General features: G+C 29.0%; 2 protein-coding genes across 2 annotated transcripts; both read right to left on the bottom strand.

Moving 5' to 3' along the window:
• Positions 1 to 781: 781 nt before the first annotated feature.
• LOC100208395 (flagellar calcium-binding protein TB-44A) lies at positions 782 to 1,923 on the bottom strand. The gene is made up of 2 exons (XM_065818518.1): positions 1,777 to 1,923; positions 782 to 1,385 (listed from the first exon to the last, which is right to left on the bottom strand). The coding sequence occupies exon 2, from the start codon at positions 1,374 to 1,376 to the stop codon at positions 849 to 851; it is 528 nt and encodes a 175-aa protein (XP_065674590.1). The 5' UTR covers positions 1,377 to 1,385; positions 1,777 to 1,923; the 3' UTR covers positions 782 to 848.
• A 5,375-nt stretch (positions 1,924 to 7,298) lies between these two features.
• Positions 7,299 to 22,990, bottom strand: LOC100198714 (uncharacterized). The gene is made up of 7 exons (XM_065818517.1): positions 22,845 to 22,990; positions 22,201 to 22,450; positions 17,955 to 18,039; positions 15,338 to 15,412; positions 15,172 to 15,266; positions 14,906 to 15,017; positions 7,299 to 7,493 (listed from the first exon to the last, which is right to left on the bottom strand). The coding sequence occupies exons 1-7, from the start codon at positions 22,897 to 22,899 to the stop codon at positions 7,356 to 7,358; spliced, it is 810 nt and encodes a 269-aa protein (XP_065674589.1). The 5' UTR covers positions 22,900 to 22,990; the 3' UTR covers positions 7,299 to 7,355.
• Between the last annotated feature and the right edge of the window lie 95 nt (positions 22,991 to 23,085).

The raw sequence follows: 23,085 nt of genomic DNA on the forward strand, positions 1-23,085 counted from the left end.
AGACAAAGCCTAATTTGTAAATGGATTTAGAGAACAACAAATTCAACAAACGTTTTTGGCCCATTAAATTTTTTTGAGACTTAACTTAAAACCTAAACTTAAATTGTTTGTAACTATGATTGAAGCTGATTTACTACAGGTTCAGTATAACATACTAGTTAACTGCGTATTAATGTGGGTGGTCTATTGGCAAGCCGCAGAAAACTAAGAACACAAAAATGCAATAACATAAAATGTTTCAGACAATATTTTGGTAGAAAATGTCATAACAAAAGAAAAATAAAAAAGTAAAATGTTTGCAGTGCTCGCCACGCTGAACAACTATCTCTTGTACTAAGATTTGCTAATAAAAAACAAGAAATACGCATTTTTACGAGTTTTTAGAATTTTTTAAGTTAGTTTTTGAGAGTGTTTTATTTAAAATGTTTTTACACTAACAAGATTTTTTGTTTAATTTATAAACGTAATTAACTTATACTTAAAACCCAGGTAGTATGCTAGCCGGATCTTAAGTATTAGTTAATCACCTTTATAAATTGTGCGATATTATAGCTATATATGACAGGTAATAAAAACTGTATTAAATATATAATAATTGCACTCTACATTACAACTTTTTATGTGTACGTTACAGATTTTATTTAACATTGATACACACTATAGAGATTTATATACATAAAGACAAATTTTCTTTAAGCAAATATCTTATTACCGAATAAAAGTTTTTGAACCCCTTTAGGTTAAGATAAAAAGAAAAATTATAACAGAAACAACAAGGATATCCTAGATTAATTATCGTGCACAAAATTAATTTAACAAATTTTCGTAAAAATTACAACACATTTTACTTAATCAACGTCATCTTCAAGATCAAGACTCTTCTTGATTGCCCAATCACAGAATTCATCAAACAAAATTGATCCCCCTCCATTCTTGTCAATGGCATTAAACTCATCCTCGGGTGAAATTGGACCAACCCATTTCTCAATTTTTTCTTGCGCTTGTTTAAATTCTGTTAAAGAAATTTGGTGATTCGAGTCGCTGTCAATGCGTTCGAAAGCTTCGTAATACTCGAGGTACTGTCGAAGAGAAAGAAGAAAATATCTAAACTCACACCATTCAATAAAGTCGTCACCTGACTTTTTATTAGACTTTACCACACTCTTTGCTAATTGAAATGCCCTCATTATAGCTGGCTTAATATCAAACACATCATCTAACTGAAGCAAGTTTCCGATAGATTTATCAATTTCTGCTAACGATAAAAATCCATTACCATTATCAAATTGTTTGAACAGCGCTAATCGTTGTTCTTTCTCTTCTTCACTTCTGCCAATAGGTAGTTTAGAATTAATTGCTGCCCAATCAATTGACATTTTAAAAATCTAAATTTTAAAATTAAAATATTGTGAAAAATTTATTTTTACCATATTTTTGCAATAAGTTGCTATTTTGTTAATAAAACCATTTTTAAAATTTTCGAAACTTCTGTTTAAATATTTCTAATTAGAAAAATATAAATTTTTAGTATCATTTATATTTTTTTTGTTAAAACCTTTTTAGTAGTGTAACACATATATATACGAAGAATAGTATTCTTTTTAGTAGTGTAATACATACACAATGTGTACTTTGTCATACGAATAATAATGTTCTTATGTTCGTATGTGCTTTATGTGTATGTATTACTTACACATAAATGACATACGAACATAAGAATAGTGCTTATTTTCAATAAGAGCCTATCATTGATGCTTTTTTACACAAAATAAATACCTTTATTGCTCCTCTTTAGTAACTCTTGCTTTGCTATTTCACCGACCTCCTCTGCAACTTTTTCGTAATAAAATATTCAGTTCATATACTTTCTTTGATCTGCATATGAATACTTGCCTGCTAAATAATATACGTATACTGTTAAATAGAAGATTTTTTAGCTTCTTTTTTGATACATTGCTTCAATTATGTAACAACCAGATAAGATTAAATTTAAATGCGCATTAAATATTGATATGCAATTTGAATTAGTTAATACTTTTTGTCGTTTGCAATAAATAATAAATAGTTTTTAGAGCATTAAGACACTATCAGACGCGGATATCGCTGTTGTAACAATTCATTCTTTTCATCACTTGACTTGATAGAATTACCATTTAAAAACTTATCGTATATCGATATACCGTGTAAAAACCTACATCAAATAATCAGCCTGGCTAAGATATAAAAATAAGTTATCTTTCTTTTATATCTTTTATAGTAAATATCTTTTATAGTAAACTTGCCTCTGGCAAGTTTACTATAAAAGAAAGCCAGAGGCAGCCTTGGCTATTTCATAAACTGTTACTATATATATAAGATATAGCTTATAGGTATAAGCATAGAGCCTATAGATTATAGCTTATTGCATCTATAGCTATATCATAATGAGGCGAAGAACTCTTTTGTATTTACGTTATAAGGGCTGTTTAAAACAACTTCTTGTACTTTTAAGCGTTATATTTTATATTATAAACCTTTGGAGCGGTATCTACAAAACGTTATAAAGAATCTTTGGAGCTGTATCTACAAACAGTATGTTATAAAGCGAATTCAGTTCTATACTAATTTTACAAACATTTCTTGCACATTAAAAATAAAGATAAAAAAAGCGCTCGATGATGGGCAAAAAATTTTTTTAATCTTTAAGAAATAGTATTAAAAATATTGACGAATCCTTTTTTAATTATCATTTGAAATTTACGTAAAACTTTATTAAATTATTCAACTATTACTATTACTAATAAAACACGCGTAACAGATTTCAAACTTTTATCAGTTTCATCCATTTTTAATATTTACGCCATTTAAACGCAATTAAAATACAATTTTAACGGGATCGATTGTTAGTAAAATCCTTTTATTAGTAACAACTAAGGGGTCGTCCATAAAGTACGTACGTTCATAGGGGGGAGGTCTTCAAAAAGCGTACGAAAGCGTATGGGAAGGGGGGGAGAGGGTTCAATTTAAAAGTACGTACTTCGATTTTCTAATTTATCACAATTAACCAGCTAATCAATAGAAAAGTTACATTCTGACTAAAGATTCTAGTTTGCCAACATAAAAAGATGTATGGTATATGGAGTAGAGGGTATAGTTTTCCTCTATGCACACTAGGCCGGATCATAAAAATTAATTTTTTTTAGAATTTGTGAAAAGTGGCGTGATATAGTGTTGTTTAATATTTACAAAAAAAATATTTCTAAAGAATTGATTATACTTTGCATTTTTAAGTTTTAAGGTTTTATATGCTAAGTATATTTACTTTAGTACATGCATTAACTGAAACATGCATTTAACCCTAATACTAGATATAATCCCAAGTTTATGAAATTGAACCAAACCTATACCTACCTAACTAAATTAACCCTAATGATATGATTAACTCCAACGCTATTATAACTTTATATTATTATTATATTATTCCATTTTTATATGATTGTTTATTAATTTCTGCTTTTATCAACTGATTGCAGAATTTATCCGTCTCATCTTGTATTTTTAGAAATTAACTGAAATTCTGATATGTTATAAAATTGTAAAACAATAATGATTTCAAGATCTAAAGCTTCAAAGAATCGTCATATACTTTTTGGAGAAGGTCGTGAATTACCCAATTTTTGCTTGCCAACCCACAAGCAAGTAGGCAAAGCATACTTGTCTGAGAAGAATTATGAAACTGAACCACTACGGTCTGTTTGTAAGAGACTAGCAGAGAAACTTTCTCAGATATGGATTAAAGCATCAGTTCCTACTATAAGTCTTCGAGGCATAGAATTACAGCTGGAGAAGTACATAGGTAATGTTCAAAAAGTGATTCGATCAAAGTCTGCAACAGTCAAACAAGATGAAATAGAAAAAGATCTTGACACATTGTTTGACATTTGTTCGTGTAAATGCAAAGAACTTTCGTCTTGTTGCTGTCCAATGGTTCTGAAGCAATTGAGCATGACTTCCTAACTAATCAACGCACTATACGTGTTGGCAGAATAGCTGGAATCGACAAGAAAGAATCCGCACGTGCTGAGAGGGGTTTAAAACGAAAATCTGTTTCATTATCAAAGGAAGAGACTGCAGTTAAGTGTGCCAGAGTCATTGAAGCATCTGATAATGAATCAGATAATGAAACAGACAACAATTCTGACACCGAAACTTATTCCCCTTCCGTATCAGATGTCGATACCGAAGTCACATCTACGCGTCTGAAAAACCGTTGTTTAAAAAATATTGCTCTACAAGCAGATGGTTTTGGCATATCAGATAGAGCAGTTGCCGCGATTGTATCAGCAACTCTGGTTGATTTTGGTATAGAACATATGGGGCCAGTGGATCGGAATAAAATTCGCAGAGAACGAAAACTACTGAGAATATCCTGTAAAAATGCTAATTGTAGAATTACTGGACTGTATTTTGATGGAAGGAAAGATCAGACTTTAAAACTTGAGGGGGATAGGCAGACTGTGATTTCTGAGGAACATATTTCCATTTTATCAGAGCCAAATTCGCCAAAATGTTGATCATTGTACGCCAACAAGTGGATCAGCCAAATCCATTGCAGATTCAATAATTGATACTGTTGACTGCACGAACCTTGTTTGTATTGGTTCTGATTCAACTAACGTTAATACTGGTTTAAACAATGGAGTTATACGCAGAATGGAAATTGAACTTGGTCGACCACTGCACTGGTCCATTTGTCTTTTACATCTGAACGAGCTTCCTTTGCGACATCTTTTTCACTCCTTAGATGGTGCAACAACTGGACCCCATTCATTTAATGGACCAATTGGCAAGTCTATTTTAATGTCTGTTCAGAAACCCATAGTCAGCTTTGCCATATTTGTTGGTGAACCTATTATATGCAATAAGCAGTTGTTAAGCAGTGATCAACTGTACTTTTTCGAAATTGTTAATGCGGTGAAGACAGGTGTTGTACCAGATAGCTTTAATTCTAGAACACCTGGGCGACTAAACCATGCAAGGTGGTTGACACTAGCAAACCGTGTTCTACGCCTCTATATATCTACTGAAGATCCATCAAATGAACTAATACTTTTGGCTAAATTTATTGTGAATTCATATGCGGTTGTTTGGTTTGACATTAACAAACATTCAAACTGCTGGAATGCTGCTCCACACTATTATAAAATGATAGAAACATCACGATTTCTTCCTGTGCGTTATCGAATTATTGTTCAGCAAGTTTTGAAGCGCAATAGCTACCCGGCTCATATCGAGAGCATTATTCTGGCTATGCTCAAAGACAACCGTCAAGTGATCCGTAAGCTTGCGTTGAAGAGAATTCTTCGTGCTCGTGAAGATGACATACCAAATCGAAAATTTCAACTCCCTGAGATACGATTTCAAGCGACTAGTTATGAAGAACTGATTGACTGGCAAACACAGCCCCGCTTGGAACCTGTTCTGACAAAACATATTCCAACTGTACAAATATTGGCATGGCTTTCGTTAGTTGAAGACATAGTTATTGACATTGAGCCATTTCCATGTCACAATCAAAGTGTTGAACGTGTGATTAAAATTGTGACTGAATCAGTATCCAAAGTTTATGGTCATGAAAATCGTGATGGCTATATTCGCGTTCAACTGGAGCGCCGCAAGTTGATGCCTCACTTTGACACAAAATCTGAATATAAGAACATTTAAGTATAGTTTCTAATCAACGTTTGCTAATGATATATTGTTTTGACTGTTCAAATAATTTGAATTTTATTATAAATTCAATCAATAAATTATGTAACAAATGAGCGTTTTTAAGTTAATTTATTTGAAAAATTCAAAGGTAAAAATACAAAGTATAGCAAAGTAGTAGCGAAAAACGGTTTGCAGCATTGCATTCAGCGTATTTGAGAGCCAATTACTGGAAATTCCCGAAGAAATTTTCCAAATTTTTTTAAGTTATGATCCGGCCTAATGCACACACATGTTTGGGCGCCCTCAGAGTTTTTTGATGTTCCAGATAGGACACTTTCACACATCGTGCAAACTCATAACTTAAGTTTTTTTATACCTATGCCAAATGAGGAGGCCTTGCAAAATATCGGGATGGCGGAGGCCTGTGAACAAAAAGCCTTAAAACGCTTACCCTCCCCTGCCCATATGTGAGGGCACTAATATAGTAAAATTTTCAACTTTGCTATCTAAAACTAAGTTTAAATTTATTGAAAGATTTTAATTTTTGTAGAAAAATATTGTAAATTACAAAAGTTATGACTATGCAAATTTTCCGACCCCCAAAATGAAAGGGGTGTAAATTTTGCATGGTCATAACTTTTTTGCAATTTACAATATTTTTCTACAAAAATTAAAATCTGTCGTTAAATTTAAATTTAGTTTTAGATGGTTAAGTTAAAAATTTTGCTACATATTTTCCTCACGTTTGGGCAGGGAAGGGGGGAGGCAAATGTTTTAGGGCTTTTTGTTCCCAGGCCTCCGCCATCCAAATTGCAAGGCCACCTCATTTGGCATATTAACAAACTTAAGTTTGAACGATGTGTGAAAGTGTTCTATCTGGAACATCAAAAAATCCTGAGGGGGCCCATGCACACATGCCATCCTTTATATACTGGCCTTGAGTAAGACCTGAGGGCCGTGGTTGATGGGACGGAGTCCCCCCCCCCCAAAAAAAAACAACACAAAATTTGCTGTTGCCCCCTTCCACTGGGTTTTACCCTTTGTTTTCAATATTACTGTTCTCACGTAAGACTCGCTTTTTACTTACTATAGAGGGGTGCCTGAAAAAAACGTCCACCTTAAAGTATAGATTATTTACATTTGATTTGTTATTAAAACAAAAAAATGGATTACATAGATTTCACCGGGAATCGAACCTGGAACTCCGTCGACTATTTCCGCCGCATTAACCTCTCGCCCAAATACACACTAACCTTCGAAGTATTTTCAATTTATTTAAATTATTATTTGCATATATACTTGAAGACGTTTTTAAAATGCGCAAACAAAGGGCTTTGGGGTCGTATAAAGTATCTAAGGTACCCTCCGTCTTTTTTTTATTTTAATAAACTTTTTTATTAAGAAAAAAAAATAAAGGAGGGATGAGGGGGGATATTTAGGGGGAATGGGTATTTGAGAAACGTACGTACTTTTAAGGGGGGGGGGGGGCATAAAAGTACGCATGGCAACAGGGGGAGGGGGGTGGCAAATTTCAAAATTTTTGGCGTACGTACTTTATGGACGACCCCTAACAGAAGCAGCTCATGAAAAGAACTAAGGACCATTAATAATCTAATTGGGCTTTATACTGTTATTTAATAACCAACTAATATAAACAAAATTGCCTAATAAAGTCCTCTAGTAGCAGGAGACTTAGATATCTTTGGCGGAATGGGTTGTCGAGGCATCTTGAAATTTTCAACACTCGAGTACCAATCAGCAAATTCTTCCCCACGAGTTTTGCGTGCATATTTAATTCGTTCCTATGATAAAATTGTTACACATTTTATATTAGCTCAATATTTATTTTAATCATATTTACTGTAAGCAAATAGAAAATGATTTTCACGTTAAATGAGTGTCTGCATTTAGGAGACACGTATTACACATTACATTAACCTATAATAGAAAAAGGTTTTCCTTTTCTCGCACACTATTCGGTAGTTTTTCTTTCCTCACACACCTTTTTTAAATCAGAAAGTTTGCAACATGTTCTCTCGTTTCTTTAAGAGAACATGCTGAAAACTTGGATGGAATTCACAAGGACAAAGTTTGTAGGTGAGAATAAGACATATTCTCATCTTTCTATTAAAAAAATGTTATATCAACTACAAGTACAACAAATAATCAACAAGGTGTCAATATTATGTTGCATTTTTGTAGATTAAATTTTGTAAATTTGTGCAAACTAGTTTTTGAAGTTGTTGAACTTATTACTTGAACATGTTTAAACATGTTAGATTGTAACATTTTGAAGTAATATGTTGAACTTATTACTTGAACATGATTAAACATGTTAGATTGTAACATTTTGAAGTAACATGTTGAACTTATTACTTGAACATGATTAAACATGTTAGATTGTAACATTTTGAAGTAATATGTTGAACTTATTACTTGAACATGTTTAAACATGTTAGATTGTAACATTTTGAAGTAATATGTTGAACTTATTACTTGAACATGTTTAAACATGTTAGATTGTAACATTTTGAAGTAATATGTTGAACTTATTACTTGAACATGTTTAAACATGTTAGATTGTAACATTTTATCGCCTTGAATAACTCAGTTATAATAGATTTTTCTTAATTAAAAATATTCTGAACAAGTTTTCAGTTTAATGCAGTAAATTAAAATCATTTATAATTGAAATTTCTCTTGTGCACCATAGATACGTAGTAGTAGGCTATTAGTAAAACATTTGGCTCACAATCACAGCGATATATACTGTAGGGCTTGCCAACGTGCAAACCACGTATCTGACTGGGGGCCTATTTTAAACTTTTTTTAACTTTAATTAATTAAAATATTATTATTGTTATAAAGGGTGTTTTTTTTAGAGGTATAGAACTTTAAATTGAAATAAAACAACGATGGATTATTCGATTGACAAGAATTTTTTTTTATTAGAAAGATAATCTTGTGGCATTACATTTTAAATATAATTTCTGGCATATGACTGCCACGGCTGGCTCGGATGTAGTCCAATCTGGACGTCCAATTTTCGATGACTTTTTCCAACATTTGTGGCCGTATATCGGCAATAACACGGCGAATGTTGTCTTCCAAATGGTCAAGCGTTTGTGGCTTATCCGCATAGACCAATGACTTTACATAGCCCCACAGAAAGTAGTCTAGCGGTGTTAAATCACAAGATCTTGGAGGCCAATTCACAGGTCCAAAACGTGAAATTAGGCGGTCACCAAACGTGTCTTTCAATAAATCGATTGTGGCACGAGCTGTGTGACATGTTGCGCCGTCTTGTTGAAACCACAGCTCCTGGACATCATGGTTGTTAAATTCAGGAATGAAAAAGTATGTAATCATGGCTCTATACCTATCACCATTGACTGTAACGTTCTGGCCATCATCATTTTTGAAGAAGTACGGACCAATGATTCCACCAGCCCATAAAGCGCACCAAACAGTTATTTTTTCTGGATGTAACGGTGTTTTGACACACACTTGAGGATTATCTTCACTCCAAATGCGACAGTTTTGTTTGTTGACTTAACCATTCAACCAGAAGTGCGCTTCATCGCTAAAGAAAATTCGCTTATGAAAATCGGGAACAACGGCAATCTCGTTTTGGGCCCATTCGACGAATCTACGCCTTGCTTGATGATCGTTTGGCTTCAATTCTTGCACGAGTTGGATTTTGTAAGCACGCATACCAAGATCCTTCCGCAAAATCTTCCATACAGTGGATGGACACAGATCCAATTCCTGTGTTCGATGGCGGATAGACTCATTCGGGTCTTCCGCAATGCTACGCTCTACAGTAGCAATAGCTTCTTCTGTACGCACTGTACGGCGTCTCTGGGGATGCAAGTTATCAATAAGAGTAAATGTGGTGCGAAAACGTTCCATGGTTAATCGAATTAACTGCTCTGATGGATGATTTTTTCGAGGATAAAATGGACGTAGAGCGCGATACGTATTCCGCACAGACCATTATTTTCGAAATAAAATTGAACTATTTGCAAGCGTTGTTCAGGCGTGAGTCTATTCATGATGAATTGCCAAACCAAATAAATCACTTGTCACCTGTTAAATCGGTTGCCATTTTGAACAGTAATGCCAACTTAAAGTTCTATACCTCTAAAAAAAACACCCTTTACTTTTTACCCATATTAAAATATTAATATACCCATTTTCTTTGCAAAGTCATCACAGATGGCGGTCGTGTTTTTTTAACCGTCGAAAAAAAAAAGGAACAAAAAAAAAAGAAAATCAAAAACTGAGTTAATTGTCAATTGTTAAAATAAAGAATTCAAAAATATCAAAAGAAAATGAAGAGTAAAATAAAAAGCAAATCATATTATAAACAAAGAAACACTTAAAAAGTAAATACTCAAAATTAACACTTAAAAAAACTAACAAAAGAAAATTCGAACATCAACTTGTATTCTTAATACAAATTGTAAACCAAATTGTATTTGTAATTCGAACATCAATTTTTATAAGTCGCTACCAACCTTTCCACACCTTTTTTTTTGTCGAAAATAACAATAAATTATTTTTTTTATTTTGTAAAAGTTTTTATGATTGCATTTGGACATGGTTTTATTATTATATTTTTTGTTTGTTTATTTTATTTAGGTGTCACTCCAATGACTAGTTTTTAACTATATGAGTGACACCTAACCTAATTTTATAAAATTATAAGAAAAACATATAATTTTTCAATTTTTGGTTGAATAAATGGATTAAAAAATATATATATATATATATGGGTAAAAAATGTTGCATTTATGGCTGCACTACAAACTTAAAAGTAACTAATGATACTGTAGTTTAAAAATTCAAAATAAAATTGTAGTTTATGAGTTGCATTGGCCGATAAATTTCGAAAAACAAATAGTTAGAGGAAAATATTGTCCTAAATTTCCACCATCTGTTTGGCCTGGCATACCGTCTTGTCAAATTACCAACCATCTTCCTCCATTACATTCAACAACTCGTTACTCGCTTCTTTGTGTTTTCAAAATTTCTCTCAAGATGAACTATCAACTTTTTGAGAAAAAGAGTAACTTTAGCTGAAATTCTTTTAAATAATGAAAGGTGTTTTATTAGTATGCTTTATGATTAATAACACTATTCATTTACAATCACAAGTTTATTCAAATTGAGTTCCATGTTTTTTAATTAAAAGTTTTATTTATTAAAAGTTTTATTTATTAAAACTATATTAAACTAGATATTTGACAATCTACAAGATCTTGAATCTCTTGATACAAATATGGCTATATATATATATATATATATATATATATATATATATATATATATATATATATATATATATATATATATATATATATATATATATATATATATATATATATATATATATATATATATAAACAACTTTAAAAAGTATCCTACACAATAGAGTGCTCAATGTTCTTAAAAGAACAGAGCAATTATATTAGTATTAGAAAATCACTTAACAAAAATTTTTTCCATTTAACACTGTGTTTCATCAACAAAGATTCATCAGAAATGGATGATCAAATTAATAAAACTTCAATTTATACCAAAATTAAATTACAGGAAGTTGCAAATGTCTTAACTACTGTAAATTTTCACACATTTGTGGAATTTGCTGACACTATTATAAAAAGAATTCTTTAGAAATGATTACTTATGCTATTTTTTTAAAATGTTTTTTTAAAAAGGGTAGTTAATGTAAATATAATGAGTTTAAATAATATTTACATTAACTACCCTTTTTAAAAAAACATTTTAAAAAAATAGCATAAGTAATCATTTCTAAAGAATTCTTTTTATAATAGTGTCAGCAAATTCCACAAATGTGTGAAAATTTACAGTAGTTAAGACATTTGCAACTTCCTGTAATTTAATTTTGGTATAAATTGAAGTTTTATTAATTTGATCATCCATTTCTGATGAATCTTTGTTGATGAAACACAGTGTTAAATGGAAAAAATTTTTGTTAAGTGATTTTCTACTACTAATATATATATATATATATATATATATATATATATATATATATATATATATATATATATATATATATATATATATACAGTGGTATTCATAAATTTAGACGCACATATTTGAGAATAGAAATTTTTAGTTTTTTAACAATAAAACAATAACGAAAAAAGATTTCGGTTTAGTTTTTTTTCTATTTATTAGATAAATACGTACAGAATACAAAATTTTAAAAAAATTTACAAAAAAAATACAAAGACTAAGTAATAATTAGGTACAACTACATGGTATTAAAAAAATATAACAAAAAAAATTATTCGTAAATTTAGACGCATGATACATTAGGAGGCATAATTTATGAACCAATCAATATTTTGTTTATCCGCCTTTTGCTTTAATACAACTAAGAACTTTTCTAGGCATAGACTCAACAAGATTTTTGCACATCGCTTCTGGGACCCTATACCAAGTCTCCTTAAGGACTTCCTTCAGCTGGCCAAGTGTGGAATTTTGAACCTTTGCCAATTCACGGTCAATCCAAGCCCAAATGTTTTCAATCAGGTTGTTATCCAGTACTTCTACGTATATTCTGGAGTTGATTCTTCCGGTGTATGTTTGGCACATACCAGCATCTTTGTAATTAAAGCATGACCAGATTCCTATCGAGCCTCCTCCACTTTGTACAGTTGGTCTAATGTACTTGGCGTAATACTTTTCATGAGCCATTCTTTTGACTGTTATGTTAGATTTGCGATTGATAAGCTCAAAGTTACTCTCATCACTCCAAATAATGTTTTTCCATTGCTCTATTGTCCAATACCTTAGTTCACGACACCATTTTAGTCTCCTTTGTTTATCATATGGACGCAGGAGCAGTTTCTACAAATAAGAGTAGACTCTAATCATGTATTTGATAAGTATTCGGCGGACTGTGCTTTGAGAAATAGATGTATTTCGCGTTGTATTAAATTCTGTAGTCAATTCTTTGTAACTAATTCTTGGATTAGCTCTGACAGCTCTAAAAAGGGCACTATCGTCCTTTCTGGTGGTTGACAAGGGTCTACCTGGCCTTGTTTTCTCGCTGGCACCACCAGTGTGAAGAAAGTTTTGCTTCGTTGTCCGAACGCATTTCTCAGAAACTCTAATTAACCTGGCAATTTCTCTATTACTTTTGGCTCCTTCTTTGATTAGAGCAATAATATAGAATTCACTGTGTATATATATATATATATATATATATATATATATATATATATATATATATATATATATATATATATCAGGGATGCGGAGTCCCAAAAAGGACTCTGGATTTAAAAGTCACAAAAAGATTACTTCATCCTAGTTTTTGGTATCCAGGAGCTCTAAAAATAAAAATAAGTTTATGGACTACTGATAGGAAAAAAATTAGGACTTTTAGGTTAGAGAAACAATCATTTTTTGAATCCAGAGTCCGTAGGTATAATGGCGGCAAGGACTCCAGGACTTTAGGACTTCGGGATTAAAAACAATAAGTTTCAAGTCATTAAATCTCATGAATTTTTTTCTTATAATAGATCATAAGTCAACAAACATGTTTAGAGCTTCTGGACACTACAGACTTGGAAAAAGTAGAGATATAAAGCCGGAGTCCTTTTGGGACTCCGCATCCCTGATATATATATATATATATATATATATATATATATATATATATATATATATGCATACAGGTATTTAACTCGTAAAGATAAAGAACTACCAGAAAATGAATTGTTAGATAAAACCATGTTTTACCACCAAAAGTATGGACAATATATAGACTCAATTGACCACTTAATATTTCCACAGATAGTACCTGTCAACAGGTAATATTTTCTTTTATAGTTTTCAATGTAATTAAGGATAGAGTATGCAGAGTATCATTAAGCAATATTCTAATGATGGTTTCAGAGTCTTACAACTTTGAAATGCCATGAACACCATGTAAATACTCTTTCAAATATTTTTTTTAACAAATTATGTAAACTTTTGACTCCATCTTCAAATAACCAGCTTAAAAAATAATGAAATTGTTATGAATTCTTTGACAACATAAGACAAAAAATGTATACATTTATTTAAAGTTTACTGACTTTTTTTATTTATAGTTTTTTAATATATTTATTTAAAGTTTTTTTTGTCGATTATATATATATATGTATGTATATATAGATATTTTTTGTTTTAATTTCAGTTTGTAATTATAAATTAAATCTTTTTGAGAGAAAAAAGTTTAATAAGTTATAATATAAAATTGTTAAACAGATTTTGTTTTGTTTTTGCTGTTCATAAAATAGACCCCCAGTCAGGGGGCCTATTTTATTTTATTTAACAGCGTATCAGATACAGCGTATCTAATACGCTATTTGCATGTTGGCAAGGCCTATATATATAGGCCTTGCCAACATGCAAATAGCGTATTTGAACCTTAATTTTTGATTGTGAACATGGCTATCTATATAGATAGCCATGTTCACAATCAAAAATTAAGGTTCAAATTCACCTTTGAAAAAACTCTGTTTTTCTGCAGAGTTTAAAATGTTACTGAGTTTAGGATTGAGAGAGAGTTGAAAATAAAACAAAAATATTTTTCAGAAAATAAGCTTCCCTGACTGTAAACAATGGAGCAAATGGGAAGTGAATTTATAAAATTAAAAAAAAAATACAGTATACACACAATAAAAATTTGGAATTACCAAACTTGAAAACTCAAAAATACCCATAAAAACCAATAAACCCCTGGTTTTTTTCCAACTCTAACAAATCAAGGTTTAGTAAGACAATAGCAAAACATTGGTTTCAATACTTTTGCAACAACCTCAAAATATTGCAAGATCGATCCAGATCTTACAGACCAATCAAATTTAACTAGCTAATTGAAAGCAATTCAAGAAGCTAGTTAAATTTGTCAATTATGCCAAATAAATAATAATAAACATTTATTTTAAAAAACACTTTTAACTTTCAAGCCAATAATTCGATCAATTCGAATCAATAAAATCTAAAACTACAACAACGTTACAGATACATACATTTTGTGCTTATTATTGCAGATAATTCTTTATTATTATTGCTAATCAACATATAAAATTATTTTTAAAATATCTACAAAAAAAAAAGTTCCATATTTTACAAAACTTATTTACAACATAAAATTAAATTATTAAAAAATTAGTAAATACAATACCAAGCGTTGCAAATCATAATGCATTCTTCGCTTCATCAATGACATAGCATCAAATACAGATTTTTCAGCTTCTATCATCTCAATTTGTTCCTTGCTGAGTGGAATACATTGCCTAAAAATTAATATTTTTAAATATACTCCTAAAACAAATAATGTATGCAAGGCCGGCAAACATGTTCTGCGGAATGGCAAACGTGTTCTGCTGGACGGAAAACACAATCAACAATATTAAAAAAAAATAATAATAAATAAAACATGAACAAAACCTAATAGTTTCTGGCTTTACTTTAAACAAGCAAGCCAGAGCTTTTACATTCCATGTTTTAGGGCATGAGTTTCTTAATTCATCAGCTTCTGAAATCTAAAAAGCAGACTAATAAGTCAACAAGTATTTGAAAAAAATTTAAATAATCTAATTTTTTATATAAAAACCTGTTCTTTAGTGATCTCATATGAAAATGTGTCAAATAAATCTGATCCGGATTTAAACAGGTGCTCACCAATGGACTAATATTAAAATTAATAAAAATAAAGTTACTTTCACATTTAATAAAAACCTAAGTTTAAGGCAGAAAATGTAAAAAAAAACATTATGGTTCAATACAACACATCAATTTATCAAAAAAATTTTTACAAACTCAAAAGTAAAATTTTTTATAAATTACATATGAATAAAAGTGTTTAAAACGTTAGCTTTGGGGATTATTGTAGTCCACAAGCTTTCAATATGTATAGAAGACTTTTTCATTACCTGGCAGCACCACAACTTTAAAGTTTCTTGAAAAAATCTTTCAGAATAAAAACTCACCAAATGTGATGGAGCTGTAGTTTTGTTTTTGATGAAACTTCTTTAAAGATTAAAGACATTTCATCATTGATTGTGACATAAACAATGACAAGGCTATTGAAACTCAATCTAATGGGAAACCAGTGAACCAAGTTCTTGTATTAATGGTCTGCATCTCATCAACAAAATGGATCCATATTAAACAGAATTAGCTTGTTTGTGATCAAAGGTCTATTAATAATAGGGCTCTCGATTTTCTAGAACTTTATTACATTCAAATCATTATTAAATCAACAAATTACACATCCAACTAAAAGAGCAAAGTATATATAATACTGCATATATTTATATATATATATATTCACCATAACATTTTATCAGATTGTAAAATAACCTCATGAAAACATCTACAAGAAATCTTTAATTACGACAAGATTAATAATGTCTGATTTGCTCCAAAATTGACTAATCATCCTACAGATCCAAGATCAATATTGCCATGTGAGTAAAACTATTAACTCAAATACTTTGCAGTCTACATGATGTGACTTTTTTTATTCAAAATATTGATATTTTCTTTGACATACATTTTCGGCTACATTTGTGAAAATATTTTTTTCAATTTAATTAGGACTGAGTCTGTATTAATGAAAAAACATTTTGCATTAATGCAAACAAAAGATGTTGAAATGACAGACCAACAATTTTGAAATGACAGACCAACAATTTTGAAATGACAGACCAACAATGAAATGTATTCAAAAATTAATCTCTACGAATAAACAATTTCCATTTTCATTATTTATGAAAAAAAATTACAACCTTGTGCATTAAAAAATTCATCTTTAAACAATAAGTAACATGTTGGTAAGAACGTTTTTGTAAAAATTTTTCTCAACTGTAAAAAAAAATTCTACGTAAAAAGCTCTAAAAAGCAAAAAAATGACTTAAAAATATAAAACCTTGATAGATACTTTTTTTTACAAATCTGTCCTCTCAGATCTAATGGGGGGATGATCCATTGATGACGAATAATAAAGAAAGTTCTAATTTATTTTAGTAAAAAATTTTTAATTTATTTTATGAAAAAAGTTCTAATTTATCTAAAATGAGTTCAAACTTATTCAAGTGTGAAAGTGAAAGCATTTAATACTTATTGCTTACAGAACTTCATGAAATAAAAACTGATTTTAAATGAAAATAAAACTTTTTTTCAACTAAAAGAAATATTACACAAAAAAACTACCAAGATCTTTTTCCCTATCAGAGGTTGTTATTTTGTTACCTAGGTTATAAATATAGCAATGGCTATTTTTTCAAAAGTGCATGATGTTTCTCATTTCTCAGCATTAAATTTTAATTGCCAGAGCTCAGACCATTTAAAGGCTTGGTAATTTCATTTTGAAGCAATTTATCAGAATTAACTATTTTTCAAATAACTTGGTGTCATTTTTAAATTTAAATAAAATATTTTTTTCCTCCCTTCACAAAATAACCGATTTATGTAGCCTTTACATTGATTTTAACATACCTGAAGATTTTGCTCGAAAATATAAAAAAAGTAAATTTTAAATAAATCTTTAAAAACAAAATTTTTAAAGTAAACATTTTTTAGTTTTTATTGAATTAGAAAAATTTGAAAACTAGGGGTAGTTATAGGTGCTTGAAGTGCGTGACCACTGTGGGTTTAGACTTTTTGAGTTTAGACTTTATGACATTTATTAGACATTTGTGGGTTTAGACTTTATCATTTAACAACTTAGACATGTGAGTCTCAAACTATTTATAACTAAAAATTATGTTCACATGTCTATCAATCACCAATCATGTCAAGATTTTCAACAGTTTAAGTTTTAGGACTTTGAAATCTGCTTTTTAACAAACATTTTTTAAATCTCTCTTAATTATTTCATAAGTAACACCCAACCAATTAAATAGTAATTAACAACTTGTTTACTTTTAACTTCCTTTTTTTTAAATTCTACAAGATAAAGTGGAAGTCATAACTATGGGGAAGACAAGGTACGCCATAACTATGAAGAAGACAAGGTGGAAGCCATAACTATTGAAAAGACAAGATAGGCCACTACTCTTACTATTAGAAAGGTTACATAAAAAATTTATTTGAATAAAGTGGTTACAATATTTTATATATGAAGAAACTCTTTAGAAATATTATTCAGAACATATAAATTTTGATAAGAATATAACATAAAACATTAATAAAATATTAACAAAAAAAATCTAAAGAAAATGATTTACTTTTGTATACTCTTGTGGATAAATATGAGGTGGTGGGTGATAACATACGATTGTGTGACGATCTTTAGAAAGAAAAACTTCAGGTCTGAATTAAAAATAAAAAATAAAAATAAAATAAAAAAAGCTAAATAATAACAAACATATATAATTATATATGAAGAACATTTATTATGGCAAAAAAAATAACCAATTTTTTATAAAATGTACAACAGTGTATATATATATATATATATATATATATATATATATATATATATATATATATATATATATATATATATATATATATATATATATATATATACATATATGTATGTATGTATGTATGTATGTATGTATGTATGTATGTATGTATGTATGTATGTATGTATATATGTATGTATGTATATATATATATATATATATATATAAATGCAGTAGTGGTATAGTGGTAGAGTACTCGCTTCACAAGCGAGAGGTTCCGAGTCCAATCCCCACCACATTTTGACAAAAATAAAAAGTTAAATAAAAAAAGTGAAAAGTCATTTCTGAACTACAGACATTTTTCCTTTGAACATTGTGGGGACACTAGACCCTTTATATTGACCAAACTTTGTTTCACATTGTTGCAGGAAAACAGTCTTTATACCTATGTAGATACTGAAAAACTAAAGAGGTCTCAAAAACTGGATAACCGACCTTTGTCTTCTGAGGTACAGATATTAAAATTTAAAGTTTATTTTAGTTTTTTGGTTTAGTTTATAGTTAGTTTTAGTTTAGTTTTTATTAGTTTTAGCTTCAGTTATCTTTTTTCTTACTTTAGACAATTTCATGGAAGAAATGAGGGGAATAGGTAAAAAAAATTATAGTTATATATTTATTTATATGTAAATATAATTCTATCAATTATTCTGAGGTATATTTTGTCTTTAGTGTCTGGTAGAAGCATAACTGGTAGGCCTGTGTTTTAAATTTTATATATTTTTTACGGAGAAATATGTGCAATAGGTGAAAGAATTATTTAATATAAATATGACATTTTTAAACTGTTTGCATTTTACTCATATTTTTATTAAAATTAAATTTCTCACAAGTTTAACTCTTTTTAATTTACTTTTTTTTAATTTATTTTTAGCATCCTCTTCATCCTGTGAAAATGGTGAGGTTATGCTTTATATTTTGATTTAAAAAAATTGTAAATATTTTTAAATTTTATTATATCTTTTTATTTGTAATTTTAGAGTCATTAACATTTGAGGAATACCAAAGATATCGCTCCCAACACCCAGGGCCTCTCTCGAAGAGGTCCTTCAATAAGTGGCAAAGTAATGGCGGTATGGATGAGCCATCCTTCAAATGGAGGGCTCATCCATACCAGGGTGTTGGGAGACACCAAAGAAAAAACAGCAACCAAAAGGTTGTAAATGTCTTCTATCAGTGATGATATTTATAACTTTTTTGTTGCCGTTTTTTCTTCGGTGACTTATTTTTATTTTTTTTAATTTTGTAATTTTTTTTTTTAAATTTGTAATTTCTTTTTATAATATATTGTTGTATATTTGGTTTGTTTTTGTCTTTTTTAATTGAAATTTTATTTGTTTTTCACCAATTAAACTTAAATATAGTTAAATTGATTCACTACCCAATCATCATAATATGATGCTACATTCTATTTGTTAAAAATAATTAATTGGTAGTTTAATTTATTGAAAAGCCAAGACTATTTAGCTATATAAATGCAATTTATTTATATCTATTTGATTTTTTATCTTTAATGTTTTTAGTTTAACTCTTTGAAGCATTTGTTTTTTTGCTTTTTTTTAAAATATTTTAAATCTATTGTTATGTCTTTTAAATTTAACTAAAGTTTACAAAAAGCCAACGTGAAATAACGTTGTAAAACAACACCGACAAGTTACATCATGACAGCAGTTTAAGTATGACAACAGGCTACCGAAAAGCAGGTAAATTGTATTCCAGTTGTTTTTTTTGTTTTATTTTGTTTTTCTTTTATGTCTACTTATCTGTTACAATTTTTATTTTAGGTTTGTCATATGATGCATTAATGCAATATAAAAGATCAAAGTTTACATATTTTTTACACTTTGTTATACACATGTTTGATTGTAAATCAACTTTTTTTTGTTTGAAAGGTATTTGTACTCAATTGCTTAGTTATTTATAATAAATTTATTTAGTTGTGTGCATTTATCGTTTTAAAGACAATTTCCTTTTTTAAAGAAACATGTATCAAGGGGATACCAAAAAATTAATAGCTCATAAATAATTTACGTTCACTTCATATTAATCTTATTAATTAAAGTTCATGTTATAAAAAATATAACAAGAATTTAGTTTTAATCTTTCGTCAATTTAAGGCATGATCAAGTGTTATTATTTTGTGTCAGTAACTAAAAACGTATTGTGTTGAACTTAGTAATGTCTAGGAAAATGGTTCTGCCATACACTGATATGACCTATGTCGGTTGTAAATTACTCAAATAACGTTAAATAATTGGTAAATTAATTTATTTTAATTTTACAGATGGTTTAATTTTTTAATTTGAAGGCATTTTTCTTACAGGGTATTAGTTAAGGTTTCGCAACTTTAAATTGTGGAAAACAATCACTATAAATTAAGTAACAGACCAACCGTAACCCGTATTACGGGTTGCTTTCTGCTAGTATCTATAAAAAGTCTAAAAATGCACAATATAAGTCCCCCAGCAGAAAAAGTAAGCCAAAACAACACTGATTACTATTCTATTTTCCTTATATCATCCCAACAATTTATCACAACTCAAAATAAAATTTAATAATTTTAGGACAAAAATTACAAATTAATTTAATAACAATAAAAAAAGTCTATAAACACACAAATATGGTAAAATAAGGTCCTTTAGCAACAAATGAAGACAAAAATAAGTTTATTTTTTTACTTTTTATTATTATATAAATTATTCACACAAAAGATGTTAACTCATAACACTATTATTTTTTTAAAGTTCTTGTTGGTTAGTCTGCTGTACATACATAAAAGATTTATGCTAGTAGTCTATATTATATTATTTAAATGTTTATACCAGAGGTCAGCAACCTGCAGCTTGCAAGCCACATGTGGATCTTTCGATGTCAAGATGCAGCTCTCTAGCTCTATGCACAAATATTAATATAATATTGAAATAAAGATGTTGAAAGCTCTTTAAAAGCTAAAATTTTTAAAATTGTAACTTTTGGCTTTTGTCTCAAAAGGATCCCTGGTTTATGCAATTAGTAAAATATATTTTTTGTTATTGACACGGATTGTGACTCTGCACAGTTAATAAATTATGATAAATATGTAACACCATCATCACAACTGATTCATTCAGGTGGTGATAGTGGTGGTGGTGGTAGGGGGTGGGGGTGTCTCTGGAATTTGGACAAGTTGTAAATATATACATATATATATATATATATATATATATATATATATATATATATATATATATATATATATATATATATATATATATATATATATATATATATATATAAATATATATATATATATATATATATATATATATATATATAAATATATATATATATATATAACAGCCCTTGGATTTAGAGCCTGACCTGTCTGAGGTGGGCAAAAAAAGTTGCCAACCTAAAGAATGTTTAAAACTTTAATATATTTGCTATTTTAAACAAACAAAAAAAGGTAAAACAAATATTTTATTGAAATTCTAATTAAAATAACTAGAATAAAAACAGTTTTATTTTAATTCTAAATAAAATAATCAAATTAAAAACAGAATAAAGAACGTTTTAATTTCTAAATAAAATATTACAAAATACCAACAGAAAAGTTTTATTTAAATTCTCAACAAAATAATCAAAATAAAAATGGTAAAACAAATGTTTTAACTCAATTCTAAACATGAACTATATTTAAATAGTAAACAAAACAAATGAAATAATAATGTAAACACAAAAGTTATATTAATTCTTCATAAAATAATAATAACAAAATTGTTTGCAGACCTATAACAGTTTTAGGTAATAAATGCATCAAGGATTTATGTCAAAAGGAAATTATCTCATACAATGATTTATTTGATTGTAAAAATTTTTTTAACTTTTCCATTATGTCATATTTAAATTAAAAAATGGCATCATAGAAACTGTTCCAATTGCTCAAATATAAAACTATGGATATTAAACTTAAAAAAACACATAAATAAAGGTATATGCATACACAAGAATAATTTAGTTGACTTACTTTACAAGCAGTTTATGCATTACACTCTCATTTAAATTGTCATTAAGACGACCAGTTGTAAGAAACTCAACTTGAGGTTCTTGTCTTGCCAAAATCTCTTCTTTTTGTAACATGAATTCTGACTTACTTTCCAATTTCATCTTTTGCTCTAAATATTTCCGCCTTTCTGCTGCACGAACCCATGACTTTTTTCCAATTGTATGAGGGGTTTTCTTATTCAGAGGTGAACTTGTGCTCATAAGTCGTATTGCTAAATGTTAATATTATAAATAAATTAAGCTATTAAACAAAACTAATCAAAACTGTTAAAAAAAGGCACTGCTTTTAAAAAGATCTTTAAAATTAAGTTTGGACTAACAAATAAAATTAATGTTTGTTTTCACTATATATTTAAATAGTTTTTAACAGTTTTATTTTCAGTTTATATTTAACAGTTTTATACTTGAAAATGATTATTGTATAATCAAAACATGTTGTTGAAACTCAGAAAAATTTATATATATGTGTGTGTGTGTGTGTGTGTGTGTGTGTGTGTGTGTGTGTGTGTGTGTGTGTGTGTGTGTGTGTGTGTGTGTGTGTGTGTGTGTATAAACTACTTAAGAAATAGATTTATAAAAAATATTTTATAAAAAATGAAGGAAAACCTTGAATAACAGAAGTAAGTTTGTTGAAGTCAAACTTGTTGCGTAATTCCATCATTATTATCTTTTAACTAGACAATCATGCCAACCAAACTCATTTATATTCTAATAAGAAAATGTTCTACATATATATACATACTTCTATATAAAAAAAAAGTGAGAGATATTTGATAGAAAAATCAAACAAATGTTTTGAAAATTAGAAAGATTCTATATTTAATGAATCTTTGAGTGAAAGCAGTTG

Source organism: Hydra vulgaris, chromosome 14, assembly GCF_038396675.1.
Source record: "Hydra vulgaris chromosome 14, alternate assembly HydraT2T_AEP".
NCBI classification, from domain to species: Eukaryota; Metazoa; Cnidaria; class Hydrozoa; order Anthoathecata; family Hydridae; genus Hydra; species Hydra vulgaris.